General features: G+C 46.6%; 1 protein-coding gene across 9 annotated transcripts in view; it reads right to left on the bottom strand.

Annotated features, from left to right (window-relative positions):
- LOC120026872 (nuclear transcription factor Y subunit gamma-like) overlaps positions 1–20,731 on the bottom strand; it is a 59,262-nt gene that overhangs the window by 23,422 nt on the left and 15,109 nt on the right. For 7 of the 9 annotated variants that reach the window (XM_038971591.1, XM_038971596.1, XM_038971597.1 and 4 more), the window contains exons 2-3: positions 6,939–7,042; positions 6,719–6,790 (exon numbers count right to left, since the gene is read on the bottom strand). In XM_038971591.1, coding sequence (XP_038827519.1) covers positions 6,719–6,790; positions 6,939–7,042 — 176 coding nt within the window. The remainder of the gene's footprint in view (positions 1–6,718; positions 6,791–6,938; positions 7,043–20,731) is intronic. The other 2 variants (XM_038971592.1, XM_038971598.1) reach the window with 1 other exon arrangement.

Genomic DNA, 20,731 nt, shown 5'->3' with positions numbered 1-20,731 from the left:
CACTATGGTCATGGCTAGCATGACGTCCACACTCTTGGTCATGGGCTAGCACAGTCCAATCTTGGTTTGGCTAGAAGCACGCACACTGTCCTGGCCATGGCTAGCATCACGTCCACACTCTTGGTCATGGCTAGCATCACGTCACACTCTGGGTCACGGCTAGCATCACGTCACACTCTTGGTCACGGCTAGCATCACGTCACACTCTTGATCATGGCTAGCAACACGCCTCTCTCTGTCACACTCTGGGTCATGGCTAGCATCACGTCACTCTTGGTCATGGCTAGCAACACGTCCCAATCTGGGTCATGGCTAGCATCACACCCCTCTGTCACACTCTGGGTCATGGCTAGGATCACACCTCTCTGTCACACTCGGGTCTGCTAGCATCACACCCCTCGTCACACTCGGGTCAGGCTAGCATCACACCTCTCTGTCACACTCTGGGTCATGGCTAGCATCACAGCACACTCTGGTCATGGCTAGCATCACGTCACAATCTTGGTCATGGCTAGCATCACCGTCCACACCTCTTGTCATGGCTAGCATCACGTCACATCTGGCCATGAATGAATCACGTCACACTCTGGTCACGGTCTAGTACACGTCACACCCTACACGGCTAGCATCACGTCACACTCTGGGTCATGGCTAGCATCACGCTCTCTCTCGTCACACTCTGGGTCATGGCTAGCATCACACTCTGTCACACCCTGAGGTCATGGCTAGCATCACACCCTCTCTGTCACTCTCTGGGTCATGGCTAGCATCACACCCTCTCTGTCACACTCTGGGTCATGGCTAGCATCACACCTCTCTGTCACACTCTGGGTCATGGGATAGCATCACCACCCTCTCTGTCACACTCTGGGTCATGGCTAGCTTCACGTCACCACTCTTTTCATGGCTAGCATCATTCACACTCTTGTCATGGCTAGCACACGTCACACTCTTGGTCATGCTAGCATCACGCTCTCTTACACTCTTGGTTACATGGCGCATCAGCTCCTCTCTGTCACACATTATGGGCATGCTAGCATCAGTGCCCAACTATGGGTCATGGCTAGCACACACCCCTCTCTGTCCACACTCTGGGTCATGGCTAGCATCACTTTCTGCCCACTCTGGGTCATGGCTAGCAATCACGTCACACTCTGGGTCATGGCTAGCATCAAGTCCCACTTGGTCAGGATAGCCCATCACGTCACACTCTGGGTCATGGCTAGCATCAGTCACTCTGGGCAGTGCATCACGTCCCCTGGTCATGGCTAGCAATCACGTCACCACTCTGGTCATGGCTAGAATCAATCCCATCGGGTCATGGCTAGACACGTCCACACTCTGGTCATGGCTAGCATCACGTCACACTCTGGGTCATGGCTAAGCAATCAACGTACCCACTCTGGTCACGGCTAGCATACGTCCACTCTGGTCATGGCTCGCATCACTTCAAACACTCTGGGTCATGGCTAGCATACACCATCTCTCTGTCACACTCTGGGTCAGGCTAGCATCACACCCTCTCGTCACACTCTGGTCATGGCTAGCATCAACAGCCTCTCTGCCACACTTGGGTCATGGCTTAGCATCACTCGTCACAGTCTGGTCATGGCTAGCATCACGGCTCTCTCTGCCACATTCTGGTCATCGGCTAGCATCACGCCCCTCTCTGCCACACTCTGGGTCATGGCTAGCATTCACGTCACCACTCTTGGTCATGGCTAGCAACGTCACACTCTTGGTCATGGCTAGCATCACGTCACACTCTTGGTCATGGTAGCATCACGCCTCTCTCTGTCACACTCTTGGTCATGGCTGCATCACGCCCTCTCTGTCACACTCTGGGTCGTCGGCTAGCATCACGTCACACTCTTGGTCATGGCTAGCAATCACACCCTCTCTCTGTCACCACTCTGGTCATGGTCTAGCATCACGGTCACACTCTTGGTCATGGCTAGCATCACGTCACACTCTTGGGCATGGCTAGCATCACGTCACACTCTTGGTCATGGCTAGCATCAGCCTCTCTCTGTCACACTCTGGGTCATGGCTAGCATCACGTCACTCTTGGTCATGGCTAGCAACACGTCCCAATCTGGGTCATGGCTAGCATCAACACCCTCTCTGTCACACCCTGGGGTCATGGCTAGCATCAACCCTCTCTGTCACACTCTGGGTCATGGCTAAGCATCCACACCCTCTCTGTCACACTCTGGGTCATGGCTAGCATCACACCCCTCTCTGTCACACTCTGGGCATGGCTAGCATCACGTCACACTCTTGGTCATGGCTAGCATCACGTCACAATCTGGTTCATGGCTAGCATCACGTCACACTCTGGTCATGGCTAGCTCACGTCACACTCTTGGCATGACTGACATCACGTCACACTCTTGGTCACGGCTAGCATCACCACACCTGGTCACGGCTAGCATCACGTCACACTCTTGGTCATGCTAGCATCACGTCACACTCTTGGTCATGGCAGCATCACGCCTTCATGTCACACTGGGTCATGGCTAGATCACACCTCTCTGTACACCCTGGGTATGGTAGCATCCACCTCTCTGTCACCTCTGGGTCATGGCTAGCATCACACCCTCTCGTCACACCTAGGGTCATGGCTAGCATCACCCCTCTCTGTCACACTCTGGGTCATGGCTAGCTTCACGTCACATCTTGTCATGGGCTAGCATCACGTCACACTCTTGGTCATGGCTAGCATCACGTCACACTCTTGGTCATGGCTAGCATCACGCCTCTCTCTGTCACACTCTTGGTCATGGCTGCATCACGCCCTCTCTGTCACACTCTGGGTCATGGCTAGCATCACGTCACACTCTTGGTCATGGCTAGCATCACGTCACACTCTTGGTCATGGCTAGCATCACGTCACTCTGGTCAGGCTAGCATCACGTCACACTCTTGGCCATGGCTAGCATCACGTCACACTCTTGGTCATGGCTAGCATCACGTCACACCCTGGTCAGGCTAGCATCACTCACACTCTTGGTCACGGCTAGCATCACGTCACACTCTGGTCACGGCTAGCATCACGTCACACTCTTGATCATGGCTAGCATCACGCTCTCTCTGTCACACTCTGGGCATGGCAGCATCACGTCACTCTGGTCAGACAGCAACACGTCCAATCTGGGTCATGGCAGCATCACACCCCTCTCTGTCACACCCTGGGTTCATGGCTAGCATCACACCCATCTCTGTCACACTCTGGGTCATGGCTAGCATCACACCCTCTGCTGTCAACACTCTGGGTTCATGGCTAGCATCACACCCTCTCTGTCACACTCTGGGTCATGGCTAGATCACACCTCTCTGTCACACCTGGGTATGGCTAGCTTCATCACTCTGTCATGGAGCATCACGTCACACTCTTGGTCATGGCTAGCATCACGTCACACTCTGGTCATGGCTAGCATCACGGCCTCTCTCGCACACTCTTGGTCATGGCTGCCTCACGCCCTCTCTGTCAACACTCTGGGTCAGGGCTGCATCACGTCGCACACTCTTGGTCATGGCTAGCATCACGTCACACTCTTGGTCATGGCTAGCATCACGTCACACTCTTGGTCATGGCTAGCATCACGTTCAACTCTTGGTCATGGCTAGCATCACGTCACACTCTTGGTCACGGCTAGCATCACGTCACACTCGTGGTCACGGCTAGCATCACGTCACACTCTGATCATGGCTAGCATCACGCCTCTCTCTGTCACACTCTGGGTCATGGCTAGCATCACGTCACTCTTGGTCATGGCTAGCAACACGTCCCAATCTGGGTCATGGCTAGCATCACACCCCTCTGTCACACTCTGGGTCATGGCTAGCATCACGCCCTCTCTGCCACACTCTGGGTCATGGCTAGCATCACACCCCTCTCTGTCACACTCTGGGGTCATGGGCTAGCATCACGTCCCACTCTGGGTCATGGCTAGATCACGTCCCACTCTGGGTATGGCTAGCATCACGTCCCCATCTGGGTCATGGCTGAGCATCACGGTCCACCTCTGGGTCATGGCTAGCATCACGTCCCACTCTGGGTCATGGCTAGCATCACGTCCCACTCTGGGTCATGGCTAGCATCACGTCCCACTCTGGGTCATGGCTAGCATCACGTCCCACTCTGGGTCATGGCTAGCATCACGTCACTCACTCTGGGTCATGGCTAGCATCACGTCCCCCACTCTGGGTCATGGCAGCATCACGTCCCACTCTGGGTCATGGCTAGCATCAGTCACACTCGGTCAGGCTAGCTCCTTCAACTCTGGGTCATGGCTAGCATCACACCCCTCTCTGTCACACCCTGGGTCATGGCTAGCATCACGTCACACTCTGGGTCATGGCTAGCATCACGTCCCACTCTGGGTCATGGCTAGCATCACGTCCACTCGCGGTCATGCCGCATCACGTCCCACTCTGGGTCATGGCTAGCATCACGTCCCACTCTGGGTCATGGCTAGCATCACGTCCCACTCTGGGTCATGGCTAGCATCACGTCCCACTCTGGGTCATGGCTAGCATCACGTCCCACTCTGGGTCATGGCTAGCATCACGTCCACACGGTCTGCTAGCATCACGTCCCACTCTGGGTCATGGCTAGCATTCGTCCACTCTGGGTCATGGTAGCATCACGTCACCTCTGTCACACTCTGGGTCATGGCTAGCATCACAGCCTCTCGTCACACTCTTGGTCATGGCTAGCATCACACCCTCTCTGTCAACCTGGGTCATGGCTAGCATCACCCCTCTCTCTCACACTCTGGGTCATGGCTAGCATCACACCCTCTCTGTCACACTCGGGTCATGGCTAGCATCACACCCTCTCTGTCACATCTGGGTCATGGCTAGCATCACAGCCTCTCTGTCACACTCTTGGTCATGGCTAGCATCACACCCTCTCGTCACACCTGGTCATGGCTAGCAATACCCCTCTCTCTCACACTCTGGGTCATGGCTAGCATCACACCCCTCTCTGTCACACTCTGGGTCATGGCTAGCATCACACCCTCTCTGTCACACTCTGGGTCATGGCTAGCATCACACCCCTCTCTGTCACACTCTGGGTCATGGCTAGCATCACACCCCTCTCGTCACACTCGGGTCATGGCTAGCATCACCCCTCTGTCACACTCTGGGTCTGCTAGCACACCCCTCTCTGTCACATCTGGGTCATGGCTAGCATCACACCCCTCTCTGTCACACTCTGGGTCATGGCTAGCATCACACCTCTCTGTCACACTCTGGGTCATGGCTAGCATCACCCTCTCTGTCACACTCTGGGTCATGGCTAGCATCACACCCCTCTCTGTCACACTTGGGTCATGGCTAGCATCACACCCTCTCTGTCACACTCTGGGTCATGGCTAGCATCACACCCTCTCTGTCACACTCTGGGTCATGGCTAGCATCACACCCTCTCTGTCACATTTGGTCATGGCTAGCATCACACCCTCTCTGTCACACTCTGGGTCATGGCTAGCATCCACCCTCTCTGTCACACATCTGGGTCATGGCTAGCATCACACCCTCTCTGTCACACATGGGTCATGGCTAGCATACACCCTCTCTGTCACACTCTGGGTCATGGCTAGCATCACACCCTCTCTGTCACAACTCTGGTCATGGCTAGCATCACACCCCTCTCTGTCACACTCTGGGTCATGGCTAGCATCACACCTCTCTGTCAGACCCTGGGTCATGGCTAGCATACACCTCTCTCTCTCACACTCTGGGTCATGGCTAAGCATCACACCCTCTCTGTCACACTCTGGGTCATGGCTAGCATCACACCCCTCTCTGTCACACTCTGGGTCATGGCTAGCATCACAGCCTCTCTGTCACACTCTTGGTCATGGCTAGCATCACACCCTCTCTGTCAGACCCTGGTCATGGCTAGCATGACACCCCTCTCTCTCACACTCTGGGTCATGGCTAGCATCACACCCCTCTCTGTCACACTCTGGGTCATGGCTAGCATCACACCCCTCTCTGTCACACTCTGGGTCATGGCTAGCATCACACCCCTCTCTGTCACACTCTGGGTCATGGCTAGCATCACACCCCTCTCTGTCACACTCTGGGTCATGGCTAGCATCACACCCTCTGTCACACTCTGGGTCATGGCTAGCATCACGCCCTCTCTGCCACACTCTGGGTCATGGCTAGCATCACACCCCTCTCTGTCACACTCTGGGTCATGGCTAGCATCACACCCTCTCTGTCACACTCTGGGTCATGGCTAGCATCACACCCTCTCTGTCACACTCTGGGTCATGGCTAGCATCACACCCTCTCTGTCACATTCTGGGTCCTTCTCACACTTAAGCTGCTACTGCTTATCTCTCTCGGGAGGAGCCCTACTTGGACACGGATACGGACACACACACTCCCCATGCCTGTCCTCTCAGAGCAGAGCAGGAATAGCCCTACAGGGTGATAAGCTGATGATGGTCTAATGGGATCAGTGTGTATATATCAACATAGAATGTGACGTGGGACTCAACATGGGAGGAGGTACGATTGCAAATAACGTGCCAAGTCAAAATGTTTCCTACACAATGAGCTAATGGATGCTGTGTTCATTTCAGCCAGCCGTGTAGCCACACCTCAGCTCCAAAATACTATATTTTGTTATCTGAGTGGGGTGTTGATGAAGACTTCATCGAGCAATCACAGAAGGCGGGGACCTGCCTCCTACCTTCACATCTTCATCCAGCTTCATGATTTTCTTGATTCGGGCGAGAGGCAACTCCTGCACGCGGAAATCCTTCTGAAACAGAGCCAAGGGGTGTTAGGGGCAGGTCATGTGGAAACCACTTGTGAGGTGTGATGTGTGTGCCTTTGTATGTGTGTGCAAGCCCATGTGTGTTGTGTGTGTGCGCGCGTGTGCGTTCAATCAGAGGGAGGCCGTGACATACCACCGTGAGGTTCCTGATCTCTTCCATGACGCGGGGCCAGAAGGACTGTAGGCTCTGCTGGGCATCGCTGCCCCCGGCGCCAAACGAATCTGCAGACATGCTCACTGTACAGGGGAGAGGCGAGAGGATCAGACAAAAACACAACATCTACCACAGGAACCAACTAAACTACGATCTACCGCAGGAACCAACTAAACTGACAAGTTGACTGACAATGGCACCCAAAGGCTGCACTGGCCAGAGCTCTAGGAACTCTGTAGGTTAACTTACAATTAGAATACATAGAATTATAAATATAGCGCGGGTCGATTCTATTTCTGTAGCCGCCCATCAATCCTGTGTGTTGACGTGCCTAACGACAGATCGCTGCATGAAGCTGAATGGCTCAATCACATTAGTAGCCTACAGCTCCTGGTCTGTCATGTCACTGTGTGGGGTATTACAGCTCCTGGTCTGTCATGTCACTGTGTGGGGTATTACAGCTCCTGGTCTGTCATGTCACTGTGTGGGGTATTACAGCTCCTGGTCTGTCATGTCACTGTGTGGGGTATTACAGGTCCTGGTCTGTCATGTCACTGTGTGGGGTATTACAGCTCCTGGTCCGCCATGTCACTGTGTGGGGTATTATAGCGGACTAAACTCCACTCTATGGTCATGGAAGTTTACACCAATGGAGTGGAACAGAGACCAGTCTGTCATGTGTGGGGTATTAGTGACCCCAAGTCTGACGACAGGCCTGAGTGCCCGATGTGTGTGTGTGTGTGTGTGTGTGTCACTCCAGGAGCTCAGAGTATCCTAAATAGAGCTCTATTCCAATCCCTCAAATATCAACTCCCCACCGCACTAAAACACCAAAATACATACACACACAAGTCATTGTGTAACGTGAGGCCGGAGTCTGGCTCCAAGAACGGGGACACGCCAGGTTACTATGGCATGCCAGGAATTCTGCTGTGAATATTGGCCTGCTTGTCTGAGCCTGCAGTGCTGGAGTCTACACAGCTATCTCCCTCCCTTTCTCTTCTTCCCTGGGAAGAATGGGCAGGCGACGAGAGAAAAGGGAAACACTAATAGCTGGGTGTGGTGTGTGTGTCCGTTGGATTAATGCTGGTCAACTGTACATGATGAGACAAAGTGCCAGAGGCTGGAACAGGGGGAGGTAAGAGACAGGGTAGGGCAGGCTGTAGCAGTGCGACAGCTATGCCAACCAGCTATGTGGGTCAGACATGATGATGAGAGGGGGAGAGGGAGAGAAAAGCATGACCACATAAAGACTAGTCCGGTCTCTCAGCCATTGACCACAGCTGAGCTCACGTCCTCTAGCAGCTCAAAACACAGACAGTATGAACATTTTTAAAAACAAGAGCATTCCGTTCCATTATTTTCAGATGGAATCAATCCGAATGGAGTCAGGGGACTTGATGAATCAATCCGAATGGAGTCAGGGGACTTGATGAATCAATCCGAATGGAGTCAGGGGACTTGATGAATCAATCCGAATGGAGTCAGGGGACTTGATGAATCAATCCGAATGGAGTCAGGGGACTTGATGAATCAATCCGAATGGAGTCAGGGGACTTGATGAATCAATCCGAATGGAGTCAGGGGACTTGATGAATCAATCCGAATGGAGTCAGGGGACTTGATGAATCAATCCGAATGGAGTCAGGGGACTTGAATCAATCCGAATGGAGTCAGGGGACTTGATGAATCAATCCGAATGGAGTCAGGGGACTTGATGAATCAATCCGAATGGAGTCAGGGGAGTTGATGAATCAATCAGAATGGAGTCAGGGGACTTGATGAATCAATCCGAATGGAGTCAGGGGACTTGATGAATCAATCCGAATGGAGTCAGGGGACTTGATGAATCAATCCGAATGGAGTCAGGGGACTTGATGAATCAATCCGAATGGAGTCAGGGGACTTGATGAATCAATCCGAATGGAGTCAGGGGACTTGATGAATCAATCCGAATGGAGTCAGGGGACTTGATGAATCAATCCGAATGGAGTCAGGGGACTTGATGAATCAATCCGAATGGAGTCAGGGGACTTGATGAATCAATCCGAATGGAGTCAGGGGACTTGATGAATCAATCAGAATGGAGTCAGGGGACTTGATAAATCAATCAGAATGGAGTCAGGGGACTTGATAAATCAACCAGGGCTGATGCTGTGGCGGGCTTAGACAGCAACTGACCTCTAAAAGTGGCTGTGATGAGTTGGGCCTCCCAGTGTCCAGTTTAATTTCAAGGTTGATTAAAGTCCTGTTGCAAATCCCTAACCAGCTTCCTCTTCACCTACAAAACAATCCCAGCACTCCAGAGGGCACAGGTGAAAGTAACGGTGATGATGGGATTTTTAATCTTATGGTGGAGTCAGGCTAAGCCTACAATGACAAACCAAATGCCCTCTATGTCCTTGTCTAGTTGACTGTTCCTTTACTTGTACCTGTTCTGGTCTGAGTGACAAAGCAAAGAAACACGTTGTCTGAATAAATAACAGTATAAGGACACGTCTTCTTCCAGGAACACTGTTTTGTTTGTCTATTTTTTACAGCTCCAAGGCGGCCCAGCGTTTTGTGATGGATGCAGCAGGAGAGGAAGACATCTGTCTGTGCGTGCGTGCGTGCGTGTCTGCACTTTCTCCAACTGGTATCCAGATAAGAAATGATTAGATGATTCACTTGACACCATTACAATTGACTATCAGGCCAATTACCACAGCAACAGTGCAATTTCCGCTGTGTGTGTGGGGGGTGGGGGTTAAGAAAGCACACACTTCAATTAACTAGGAGATAAATAAGTAGAGCCTAACCACCCCAGCTGTCTCCGCTTACACCCACCCACCCAACCTCAGCTGACTGAACTACCTACCTCAGGAGTTGGACTTTGCTCTCTCAGATGTGACTAAATTATCCGGCTCTGAGTGACCCTACGACATTCAATATAAACGCCGCAGACCAAAAATCACACGAGGAGGGAGGGGGAGTGAAAGAGGGAAACATGTAACAATTTCAAAGATTTTAGTGAGTTACAGTTCATATAAGGAAGTCAGTCAATTGAAATACATTCATTAGGCCTTAATCTATGGATTTCACATGACTGAGAATACAGATATACATCTGTTGGTCACAGATACCATTAAAAAAGGCAGTTGCGTGTATCAGAAAACCAGTCACTATTTGCCTCCTGCAGTCCGACTCTTTCGCATAGAGTTGTTCAGACTGTTGATTGTGGCCTGTGGAATGTTGTCCCACTCCTCTTTAATGACTGTGCGAAGTTGTTGGATATTGGAGGGAACAGGAACACGCGGTCGTAGAGGTCATGGAAGAATTGGGACATCAATTTTCAGCTTCCAGAAATTTTGTACAGACTAGAGGTCGACCGATTAACCGGAATGGCCGGTGTTTTTGGGCGCCGATTTGCCGATTAAAAAAAACTTTTTTTTTTTACACCTTTATTTAATCTTTATTTAACGAGGCAAGTCAGTTAAGAACACATTCTTATTTTCAATGACGGCCTAGGAACGTTCTCATTTTTAACCTTGTCAGCTCGGGGGATCCAATCTTGCAACCTTACAGTTAACTAGTCCAATGCTCTAACACCTGATTACATTGCACTCCACGAGGAGCCTGCCTGTTAGCGAATGCAGTAAGCTAAGGTAAGTTGCTAGCTAGCATTAAACTTATCTTATAAAAAACAATCAATCAATGACTGTCATTGCTCCAATGTGTACTTAACCATAAACATCAATGCCTTTCTTAAAATCAATACACAAGTATATATTTTTAAACCTGCATATTTAGCTAAAAGAAATCCAGGTTAGCAGGCAATATTAACCAGGTGAAATTGTGTAATTTCTCTTGCGTTCATTGCACGCAGAGTCAGGGTATATGCAACAGTTTGGGCCGCCTGGCTCTTTGCAAACTAATTTGCCAGAATATTACGTAATTATGACAACATTGAAGGTTGTGCAATGTAACAGGAATATTTAGACTCATGGATGCCACCGGTTAGATAAAATACGGAACGGAATAAACGTTTTGTTTGAGGTGATAGTTTCCGGATTAGTCAAAGGTATATGGTTTAGAGAGAAATAGCCGACGCGTTATAATTCCTGTAATAACTTGTGGCTGAATTTGAAAGGGGTTCCTTCGTTATTTTACCGTTCATGTCTTCCATAGAGAATGTCTTGATCTACTTCAAATAAGGTCTGTGTTTCGTGCAGGCTTAAACCGCCTCGACGTTTTGATACCCGTGTAAATCTCACTAGGATAAGGTAACGTTTGTCAACATATTTTCATAAATCCACTCTACAAAAAAATGTATCTTCACTTATATTTAGCCAATATTGATCAGAGTTACCTTGTCCTATGGATATCTACACAGTTATAAAATTGGCACGGTGATGTAAGCCTACACGAAACACAGACCTTATTTTAAGTGAATCTAAAAAATATCCTATGGAATAAATGAAGGAACCGCTTTTCAGATTTTGCTAGAAGGTGTCATGGGAATTATGACTCGCACTTTGGTTGTCAATTCTTACCATGCCCATTATTAAAATAGGATTTCCTGCATATAGAAATTAAAGTTTTTGTTTTCAACATTCATCACAGGTAACTTAAACTCTATTTTTATTCAAACAGTTGAGAGTATTTGTCTCCTAAGCAGACTCTTCAGTATCATTGTCACTTCAGAGCTGTGTGCGTGTGTGTGTATTTATGTATTATATTAAGTTAAAATAAAAGTGTTCATTGTTCATTCAGTATTGTTGCAATTGTCATTTTTACAAAAATGTGTGTGTGTGTATGATATATACACATTTGTGGCCTGCTGGAGGTCATTTTGCAGGGCTCTGGCAGTGCTCCTCCTGCTCAAAGGCGGAGGTAGCGGTCCTGCTGCTGGGTTGTTGCCCTCCTACGGCCTCCTCCACGTCTCCTGATGTACTGGCCTGTCTCCTGGTAGCGCCTCCATGCTCTGGACACTACGCTGACAGACACAGCAAACCTTCTTGCCACAGCTCGCATTGATGTGCCATCCTGGATGAGCTGCACTACCTGAGCCACTTGTGTGGGTTGTAGACTCCGTCTTATGCTACCATTAGAGTGAGAGCACCGCCAGCATTCAAAAGTGACCAAAACATCAGCCAGGAAGCATAGGAACTGAGAAGTGGTCTGTGGTCACCACCTGCAGAATCACTCCTTTATTGGGGGTGTCTTGCTAATTGCCTATAATTTCCACCTTTTGTCTATTCCAGTTGCACAACAGCATGTGAAATGTATTGTCAATCAGTGTTGCTTCCTAAGTGGACAGTTTGATTTCACAGAAGTGTGATTGACTTGGAGTTACATTGTGTTGTTTAAGTGTTCCCTTTATTTTTTTGAGCAGTGTATATATAAATATATATATTTTTTTTTTAATTTAATCGTCCGATTAATCGGTATCGGCTTTTTTTGTCCTCCAATAATCGGTATCGGCATTGAAAAATCATAATCGGTCGACCTCTAGTACAGACCCTTGCGATATAGGTCCATGCATTATCGTGCTGAAACATGAGGTGATGGTGTCAAATGAATGGCACGACAATGGCCTTAGGATCTCGTCACGGTATCTCTGTGCATTAAAATTGCCATCGATAAAATGCAATTGTGTTTGTTGTCCGTAGCTTATGCTTGCCGATAACAAAACCCACCACGGGGCACTCTATTCACAACATTGACATCAGCAAACCGCTCACCCACATGACACCACAAACGCTGTCTGCCATCTACCCGGGAGAGTTCAAACCAGGATTCATCTATGAAGAGCACATTTCTCCAGCAGGTCAGTGGCCATCAAAGGTGAGTATTTGCCCACTGAAGTCGGTTACGAAGCCGAACTGCAATCAGATCAAGACCCTGGTGAGGGCTAAAAGCATGCAGATGAGCTTCCTCAGACAGTTTGAAAGTTTGTGCAGAAATTCTTATTTGTGGAAGTTGTGGAAACCCACAGTTAGTTGTAGAAACCCACAGTTTCATCAGCTTTCTAGATAACTGGTCTTAAAAACTTCTTCTGGCTGCAAGCCCGACGTCGGTACACTTATGACAACAGCCAGCTCAAGTGCAGGGCGCGAAATTCAAAATATATATTTTTTTTAATATTTAACTTTCACACATTAACAAGTCCAATACAGCAAATGAAAGGTACACATCTTGTGAATCCAGCCAACATGTCCGATCTTTAAAATGTTTTACAGCGAAAACAGCACGTATATTTATGTTAGCTCACCACCAAATACAAAAAAAGGACAGACATTTTTCACAGCACAGGTAGCATGCACAAAGCCAACCTAACTAACCAAGAACCAACCAAACTAACCAACAAACAACTTCATCAGATGACAGTCTTATAACATGTTATACAATAAATCTATGTTTTGTTCGAAAAATGTGCATATTTCAGGTATAAATCATAGTTTACATTGCAGCTACGATCAGAAATTGCACCGAAAGCAGCCATAATAATTACAGACACCAACGTCAAATACCTAATTACTCATCATAAAACATTTCTGAAAAATACATAGTGTACAGCAAATGAAAGACAGGCATCTTGTGATTCCAGCCAATATTTCCGATTTATTAAGTGTTTTACAGCGAAAACACAATATAGCGTTATATTAGCTTACCACAATAGCCAGAAAGACAAGCCATTTCCCAGCAGTAAAAGTTAGCGATCGGAACAAACCAGTAAAAGATATATATTTTTTGACTAACCTTGATATTCTTCATCAGATGACAGTCCTATAACATCAGGTTATACATACACTTATGTTTTGTTCGAAAATGTGCATATTTAGAGCTGAAATCAGTGGTTACACATTGTGCTAACTTAGCTACTTTTTCCACAACGTCTAAACAGCAACGATATTTTTCTGACACTTTTTCTGACACACATATTCTGACCAAATAGCTATTCATAAACATAACTAAAAAATACATGTTGTATAGGAAATGATAGATCCATTAGTTCTTAATGAAATCGCAGTGTTAGAATTCTAAAAATAACTTCATTACGATATGCAGCTTCGGTATAGCTAGAGTACCCAAACGTTGGGCGTCGGCGACTAGTTCACATGTACGACAGATATATGAAATAGCATCATAAAATGTTTCTTACTTTTGCTGATCTTTCATCAGAATGTTGGACAAGGTGTCCTTTGTCAAGAACAATCGTTGTTTGGATTTAGAACGTCCATTTTCCCTCTCGATTTAGCAAGCACACTAGCCAAGTGGCTCGAAGCTCTCCATGTCAACAAACGGAAGAGAACGGAACACGGCAAAACTCCCGAAAAATGTTCAATAATCTGATGAAACTATATTGAAAAAACATACTTTACGATGATATGGTCACATGTATCAAATAAAATCAAAGCCGGAGATATTAGTCGCCTATAACGGCAGCTAAACAGAAGGCAAATCCAAGTCCCCCTTCGCGCTCTCCAGAAAACAGGAAATGGGCGGACACGTCATACAAAGAGCTTGTATTCCACTTCAGACCAAGATAAACACTAAATTTCTTCTCTCACCGCCTCTTGACATCCAGGGGAAGGTCTATGAAGTGCACGTATACTCTTACGTATCATGCCCATTTATAGGCAGGAAGTAGAACAGAGCCCCGATTTCAGACTTTCCACTTCCTGGTCAGGAAGTTTGTGCCAAATGAGTTCTGTTTGACTCACAGATATAATTCAAACGGTTTTAGAAACTAGAGAGTGTTTTCTATCCAATAGTAATAATAATATGCATATTGTACGAGCAAGAATTGAGTACGAGGCCGTTTGAAATGGGCACCTTTTATCTGGCTACTCAATACTGCCCCTTCAGCCCAAACAGGTTAAACGATCCCGCAGGTGAAGAAGCCGGATTTGGAGGTCCTGGGCTGGCGTGGTTACATGTAGTCTGTGGTTGTGATGCCGGTTGGACGTACTGCAAGACGTGTGTGCCAAAACTACACATTTTAGAGGGGTGCTCCACTGTGCTGTGTTCCACTGTGCGGTTTTCTTCTCTGCAGTTCTGTTGCCCTTCAGTGGTGTGAGTGAGTGAGTGAGTGAGTGAGTGAGTGAGTGAGTGAGTGAGTGAGTGAGTGAGTGCGATGGCAGTGTTGGGTTTCTCCTGACCTGCGCTATGTGCCTGTGCTTCGTCGGCAGCGCTGACCATCCCAACGCCTCTCTCAAGTCAATGGTGTTCAGCAGCAGTAAGCAGCAGGATCTGCTGAATCAGCAGCATTGTTTCCTGCCAGCCCCAGCCTCTCTGCTGCTCTCCCCTGGCAGGTCGGCCACCGACACGCTCACAACAGCTTCAGGGCTCAGGTCCAAACTGTCAATGACATTCCCTTACCTGGGTACTTGTGGACTGAACTAGCACTACATCGGAAAGAACTGGATAGGTGCAAGGAAAATGGTGGAAACTTTCCATCTAGTCCTCTCAAATCTCTTCACTAGAGGTGATATAATTTGACCAACATCGGTTCAATTTAATTCCATTCCGTATGTTTTTTTTAAATGAGCTCAATGCGCACATTGTACAATTTCTCTAGAGATAAATTAGATCACGCATGAACTGTGCGATGTAGTAGGGCATTGTAGTTTCCAATAGGCCAATTTTCAACATAGTTGAGCGCAGAAAACGACTAATAATCCTTTGATGCCTGCTACATAGTGCCTTCGGAAAGTATTCAGACCCCTTGACTTTTTCCACATTTTGTTACATCACAGCCTTATTCTAAAATGTATAAAATTATTTTTGCACCTCAATCTACACACAATACCCAATAATGACAAAGCAAAAACAGGTTTTTAGAAATGTTTGCAAATGTGTAATTTTATTTTTTTTAAATAACAAGTATTTACATAAGGATTCAGACTCTTTGCTATGAGAGTTGAAATTGAGCTCAGGTGCATCCTGTTTCCATTGATCATCCTTGAGATGCTTCTACAACTTGATTGGAGTCCACCTGTGGTAAATTCAATTGATTGGACATGATTTAGAAAGGCACACAACCTGTCTACAGGTTCTACAGAAGGTCCCACAGTTGACAGTGCATGTCAGATCAAAAATCAAGTCATGACCAAGGACCCAATGGTCAATCTGACAGCACTCTAGAGTTCCTCTGTGGAGATGGGAGAAACTTCCAGAAGGACAACCAACTCTGCAGCACTCCACCAATCAGGCCTTTATGGTAGAGTGGCCAGACGGAAGCCACTCCTCAGTAAAGAAGGCACGACAGCCTGCTTGGAGTTTGCCAAAAGGCACCTAAAAACTCTCAGACCATGAGAAACAAGATTCTCTGGTCTGATGAAACCAAGATCGAACTCTTTGGCCTGAATGCCAAGCGTCACGTCTGGAGGAAACCTGGCACCATCCCTACGGTGAAGCATGGTGGTGGCAGCATCATGCTGTGGGGATGTTTTTCAGCGGCAGGGACTGGGAGACTAGTCAGGATCAGGGGAAAGATGAACGGAGCAAAGTAGAGAGAACCTTGATGAAAACCTGCTCCAGAGCGCTCAGGACCTTAGACTGGGGCCAAGGTTCACCTTCCAACAGGAAAATGACCCTAAGCCCACAGCCAAGACAACGCAGGAGTGGCTTCGGGACAAGTCTCTGAATGTCCTTGAGTGGACCAGCCAGAGCCCTGACTTGAACCGATCGAACATCCCTGGAGAGACCTGAAAATAGCTGTGCAGCAACGCTCCCCATCCAACCTGACAGAGCTTGAGAGGATCTGAAGAGAAGAATGGGAGAAACTCTCCAAATACAGGTGCGCCAAGCTTGTAGCGTCATACCCAAGAATACTTATTTACTTTGAAGAACTACTAAAATAGTGATTGTCAGACACCATAAGCAGCAGCTCTATAGAGATAAGATGTCTTGGAATTAAATAATGAAGTCATCAAAACAAATTAAGTAATATACCCAACTGAAATATTTTATTAAAGTAATGTGAATAATTTATGGTTAATAAGTAGTAAATGGGCAGTCACTACCATCATGGGACTTTTATTAATTGTTTTATTCTGTGTTGTTACATCATTCAACCCACATAATGCATAGCGCATTGAATGTTAAAAAAAGAATCAACATTTTGTAGTAATCTAAACAAAAGCGGCCTCAAAAAGCACTAATCGCTCAGTACTACCATATTGATTGTACCTGTACTGTCCTTTCAGAATCCCCAAGGTGGAAGCCAAAGGCTTCTCAGATTGGAGTCCTGTACTGAAAGTAACTAGCTAGCTAATGGAAATACAGGTGTTCACTGCTCAAGTAAAAGCATGGCTGATGGACAGAAAATGCGTGAGTGAAACACTAATTCTGAGCAGTAAGTTAATAGCTTCCTTAATGACCTGGCTGGTGGATCTGAATGGAGGTCACAGTAGTGCGGACTGAGGAGAACAGAGTATGACAGTTAATGGGCCGAGGAGGAGAAAACCTGGAGGCAGTCAGAGGAACAACTGCCCTCTGAGATGACCTGGAACTGAAGCAGGTTAAAGAATAGCCTAAGGATTTAGGCCTCTAGCCATGGTACCATGACTCCTGACTGGTTACAAGATTTTGGCGGAAGACGTTCTGGCTAACTCATTAATCCAGACTTGTGAGACTCCCCTACAAGAGTCTGCACTAACTAACTTTGAAACGTTGATGAAAACCAGAATAATCTGGATGACTGCAGTTATTCAACCAAAGGCTATGGCTAGGCTATATAAGCTAGCTAGGCTATCAGTAAATTATGTATGATAGGCCTACAGTGCAAAAAGTAAGAGGTTGCATGCAATGTCCTTAGCGCGGGTCATTTTGTAGAAGCATGACTGCTTTGAAATTTGCAACAATGCAAAAAGGTCAACTCAAGGAAAGTCGCTAAAAGCAGACCCTGTATGATTCTGTTTAACAGAAAAACAGGCCCAATCACGAAATCAGCCTTTTGGAGTGAAATGATATATACAGGTACCACGATAATATCACAGTGCCAGAACATCATGCCAATTATGATACCAACATTTTAGAATACTGTAGTATCGTTTCATATGATACTATTGACTTTTTTTGCCCTATAGATCTAAAGAACCTACTGGCGCCTGTTTATAAAGTCAGTTTTGTTTATAAATTCAGGTGAATTTAAGCAACAGCCACTAGTCTCTTGTATGCGCAGGTTCAATAATATCCACTTCACTTTCATGCGCATATCACGTGTGGCAGATGTAATCTGCCAGCCGCATCCCAAATATATATATTTTTTTACAGCAATTGGGGTTAAGTGCCTTGCTCAAGGGCACATTGATAGATTTTTCATTTAGTCAGCTCAGGGATTCGAACCAGCGACCTTTCGCTTACTGGCCCAATGCGCTTAACCACTAAGCTACCTGCCCCCCCTCTACCTGCTTCAACTGCTTCGCTCTTCACGTCTATTCCTTCATCAGTTTTCTTAATAAATAGTTTAGCTGTGATGGCGAGCGGGATGCAGACCCTCATGAGTCTACTGTTAGATTTGTACATTTGTTACATTGGAACAGCGCACAAAGCAAGCAATGTTGATACATTGTATGATTTCATCAAGCACAGACCAGTCTGAGTAGGTCTGTGGTCTTGTCTCTAGGTCTTGCCGGAGGTCTTGTCTCTAGCCTAAACAGTTAAAAAATGACCCATATTACCAGAGGTCTTGTCTCTAGCCTAAACGGTTTAAAAATGACCCATATTACCGGAGGTCTTGTCTCTAGCCTAAACAGTTAAAAAAATGACCCATATTACCGGAGGTCTTGTCTCTAGCCTAAACAGTTAAAAAAATGACCCATATTACCAGAGGTCTTGTCTCTAGCTAAACGGTTAAAAAAATGACCCATATTACCAGAGGTCTTGCCTCTAGCTAAACGGTTAAAAAAATGACCCATATTACCAGAGATCTTGCCTCTAGCCTAAACGGTTAAAAAATGACCCATATTACCAGAGGTCTTGCCTCTAGCCTAAACAGTTAAAAAATGACCCATATTACCAGAGGTCTTGTCTCTAGCTAAACGGTTTAAAAATGACCCATATTACCAGAGGTCTTGCCTCTAGCCTAAACGGTTAAAAAATGACCCATATTACCAGAGGTCTTGCCTCTAGCCTAAACAGTTAAAAAATGACCCATATTACCAGAGGTCTTGTCTCTAGCCTAAACGGTTTAAAAATGACCCATATTACCGGAGGTCTTGTCTCTAGCCTAAACAGTTAAAAAAATGACCCATATTACCAGAGGCCTTGTCTCTAGCCTAAACAGTTTAAAAAATGACCCATATTACCAGAGGTCTTGTCTCTAGCTAAACGGTTTAAAAAATGACCCATATTACCAGAGGTCTTGCCTCTAGCCTAAACGGTTAAAAAAATGACCCATATTACCAGAGGTCTTGCCTCTAGCCTAAACGGTTAAAAAATGACCCATATTACCAGAGGTCTTGCCTCTAGCTAAACGGTTTAAAAATGACCCATATTACCAGAGGTCTTGCCTCTAGCCTAAACGGTTAAAAAATGACCCATATTACCAGAGGTCTTGCCTCTAGCCTAAACAGTTAAAAAATGACCCATATTACCAGAGGTCTTGCCTCTAGCCTAAACGGTTAAAAAATGACCCATATTACCAGAGGTCTTGTCTCTAGCTAAACGGTTTAAAAATGACCCATATTACCAGAGGTCTTGTCTCTAGCCTAAACAGTTAAAAAATGACCCATATTACCAGAGGTCTTGCCTCTAGCCTAAACAGTTAAAAAATGACCCATATTACCAGAGGTCTTGTCTCTAGCCTAAACGGTTTAAAAATGACCCATATTACCAGAGGTCTTGTCTCTAGCCTAAACAGTTAAAAAATGACCCATATTACCAGAGGTCTTGTCTCTAGCCTAAACGGTTTAAAAATGACCCATATTACCAGAGGTCTTGTCTCTAGCTAAACGGTTTAAAAATGGCCCATATTACCGGAGGTCTTGTCTCTAGCACAAACAGTTAAAAAAATGACCCATATTACTGGAGGTCTTGCCTCTAGCCGAAACGGTTTAAAAATGACCCATATTACCAGAGGTCTTGTCTCTAGCCTAAACGGTAAAAAAAATTGCCTATATTACCGGATATGCCTTTTTTAAATTTTCTATTTGCGCGCATTTTATATAATTTCACAAACCATGTTACGGGCCGTTTTAAACTAATCCCGGGTCACTACTTATTGGTTTGATAAGACAACGTTGTTCAATCATGTTACCTAACTAGCTAAAGACATGGTAACTTGACAGTTGGTTTAGGCAAATGTTATTGGCACAAGTAGGATTCATATAGACCTACACTATATCAAATATCCATTTCTTTCTGGTGCTCCTTAAATTCTGTTTGGTGCCTAACGTTTTAAAAGTTGGGAGCAGTGTGTTGTGGGAGAGCGAGAGTGGTGTGTGTGTGTATGTTTATGAGGGTGAGGGAGACAGAGCGAGTGTGCGAGGAAGGGAGAGTGTGTGTGTGTTAACTGGAAAGTAAAGAGGGTTACATGCAGTGTTTTCCTCTTACTGACATGCCGATCATTACGCATGTATATCACAGGAGGTTGGTGGCACCTTAATTTGGGAGGACTGGCTCGTGGTAATGGCTATTAAGGAATGAGTGGAATGGTATCAAACACATAGTTTCTATGTGTTTGATGCCATTTCATTTGCGCCATTCTTATGAGCCGTCCTCCCTTCAGCAGCCTCCACTGATGTATATTCCTTCCTCCCATTCCTCCAGCCAAATCACAGGTA

Source organism: Salvelinus namaycush, chromosome 32 (genome assembly GCF_016432855.1).
Source record: "Salvelinus namaycush isolate Seneca chromosome 32, SaNama_1.0, whole genome shotgun sequence".
In the NCBI taxonomy this organism is placed as follows: domain Eukaryota; kingdom Metazoa; phylum Chordata; class Actinopteri; order Salmoniformes; family Salmonidae; genus Salvelinus; species Salvelinus namaycush.
This window is presented reverse-complemented; position numbering and strand designations above follow the sequence as displayed.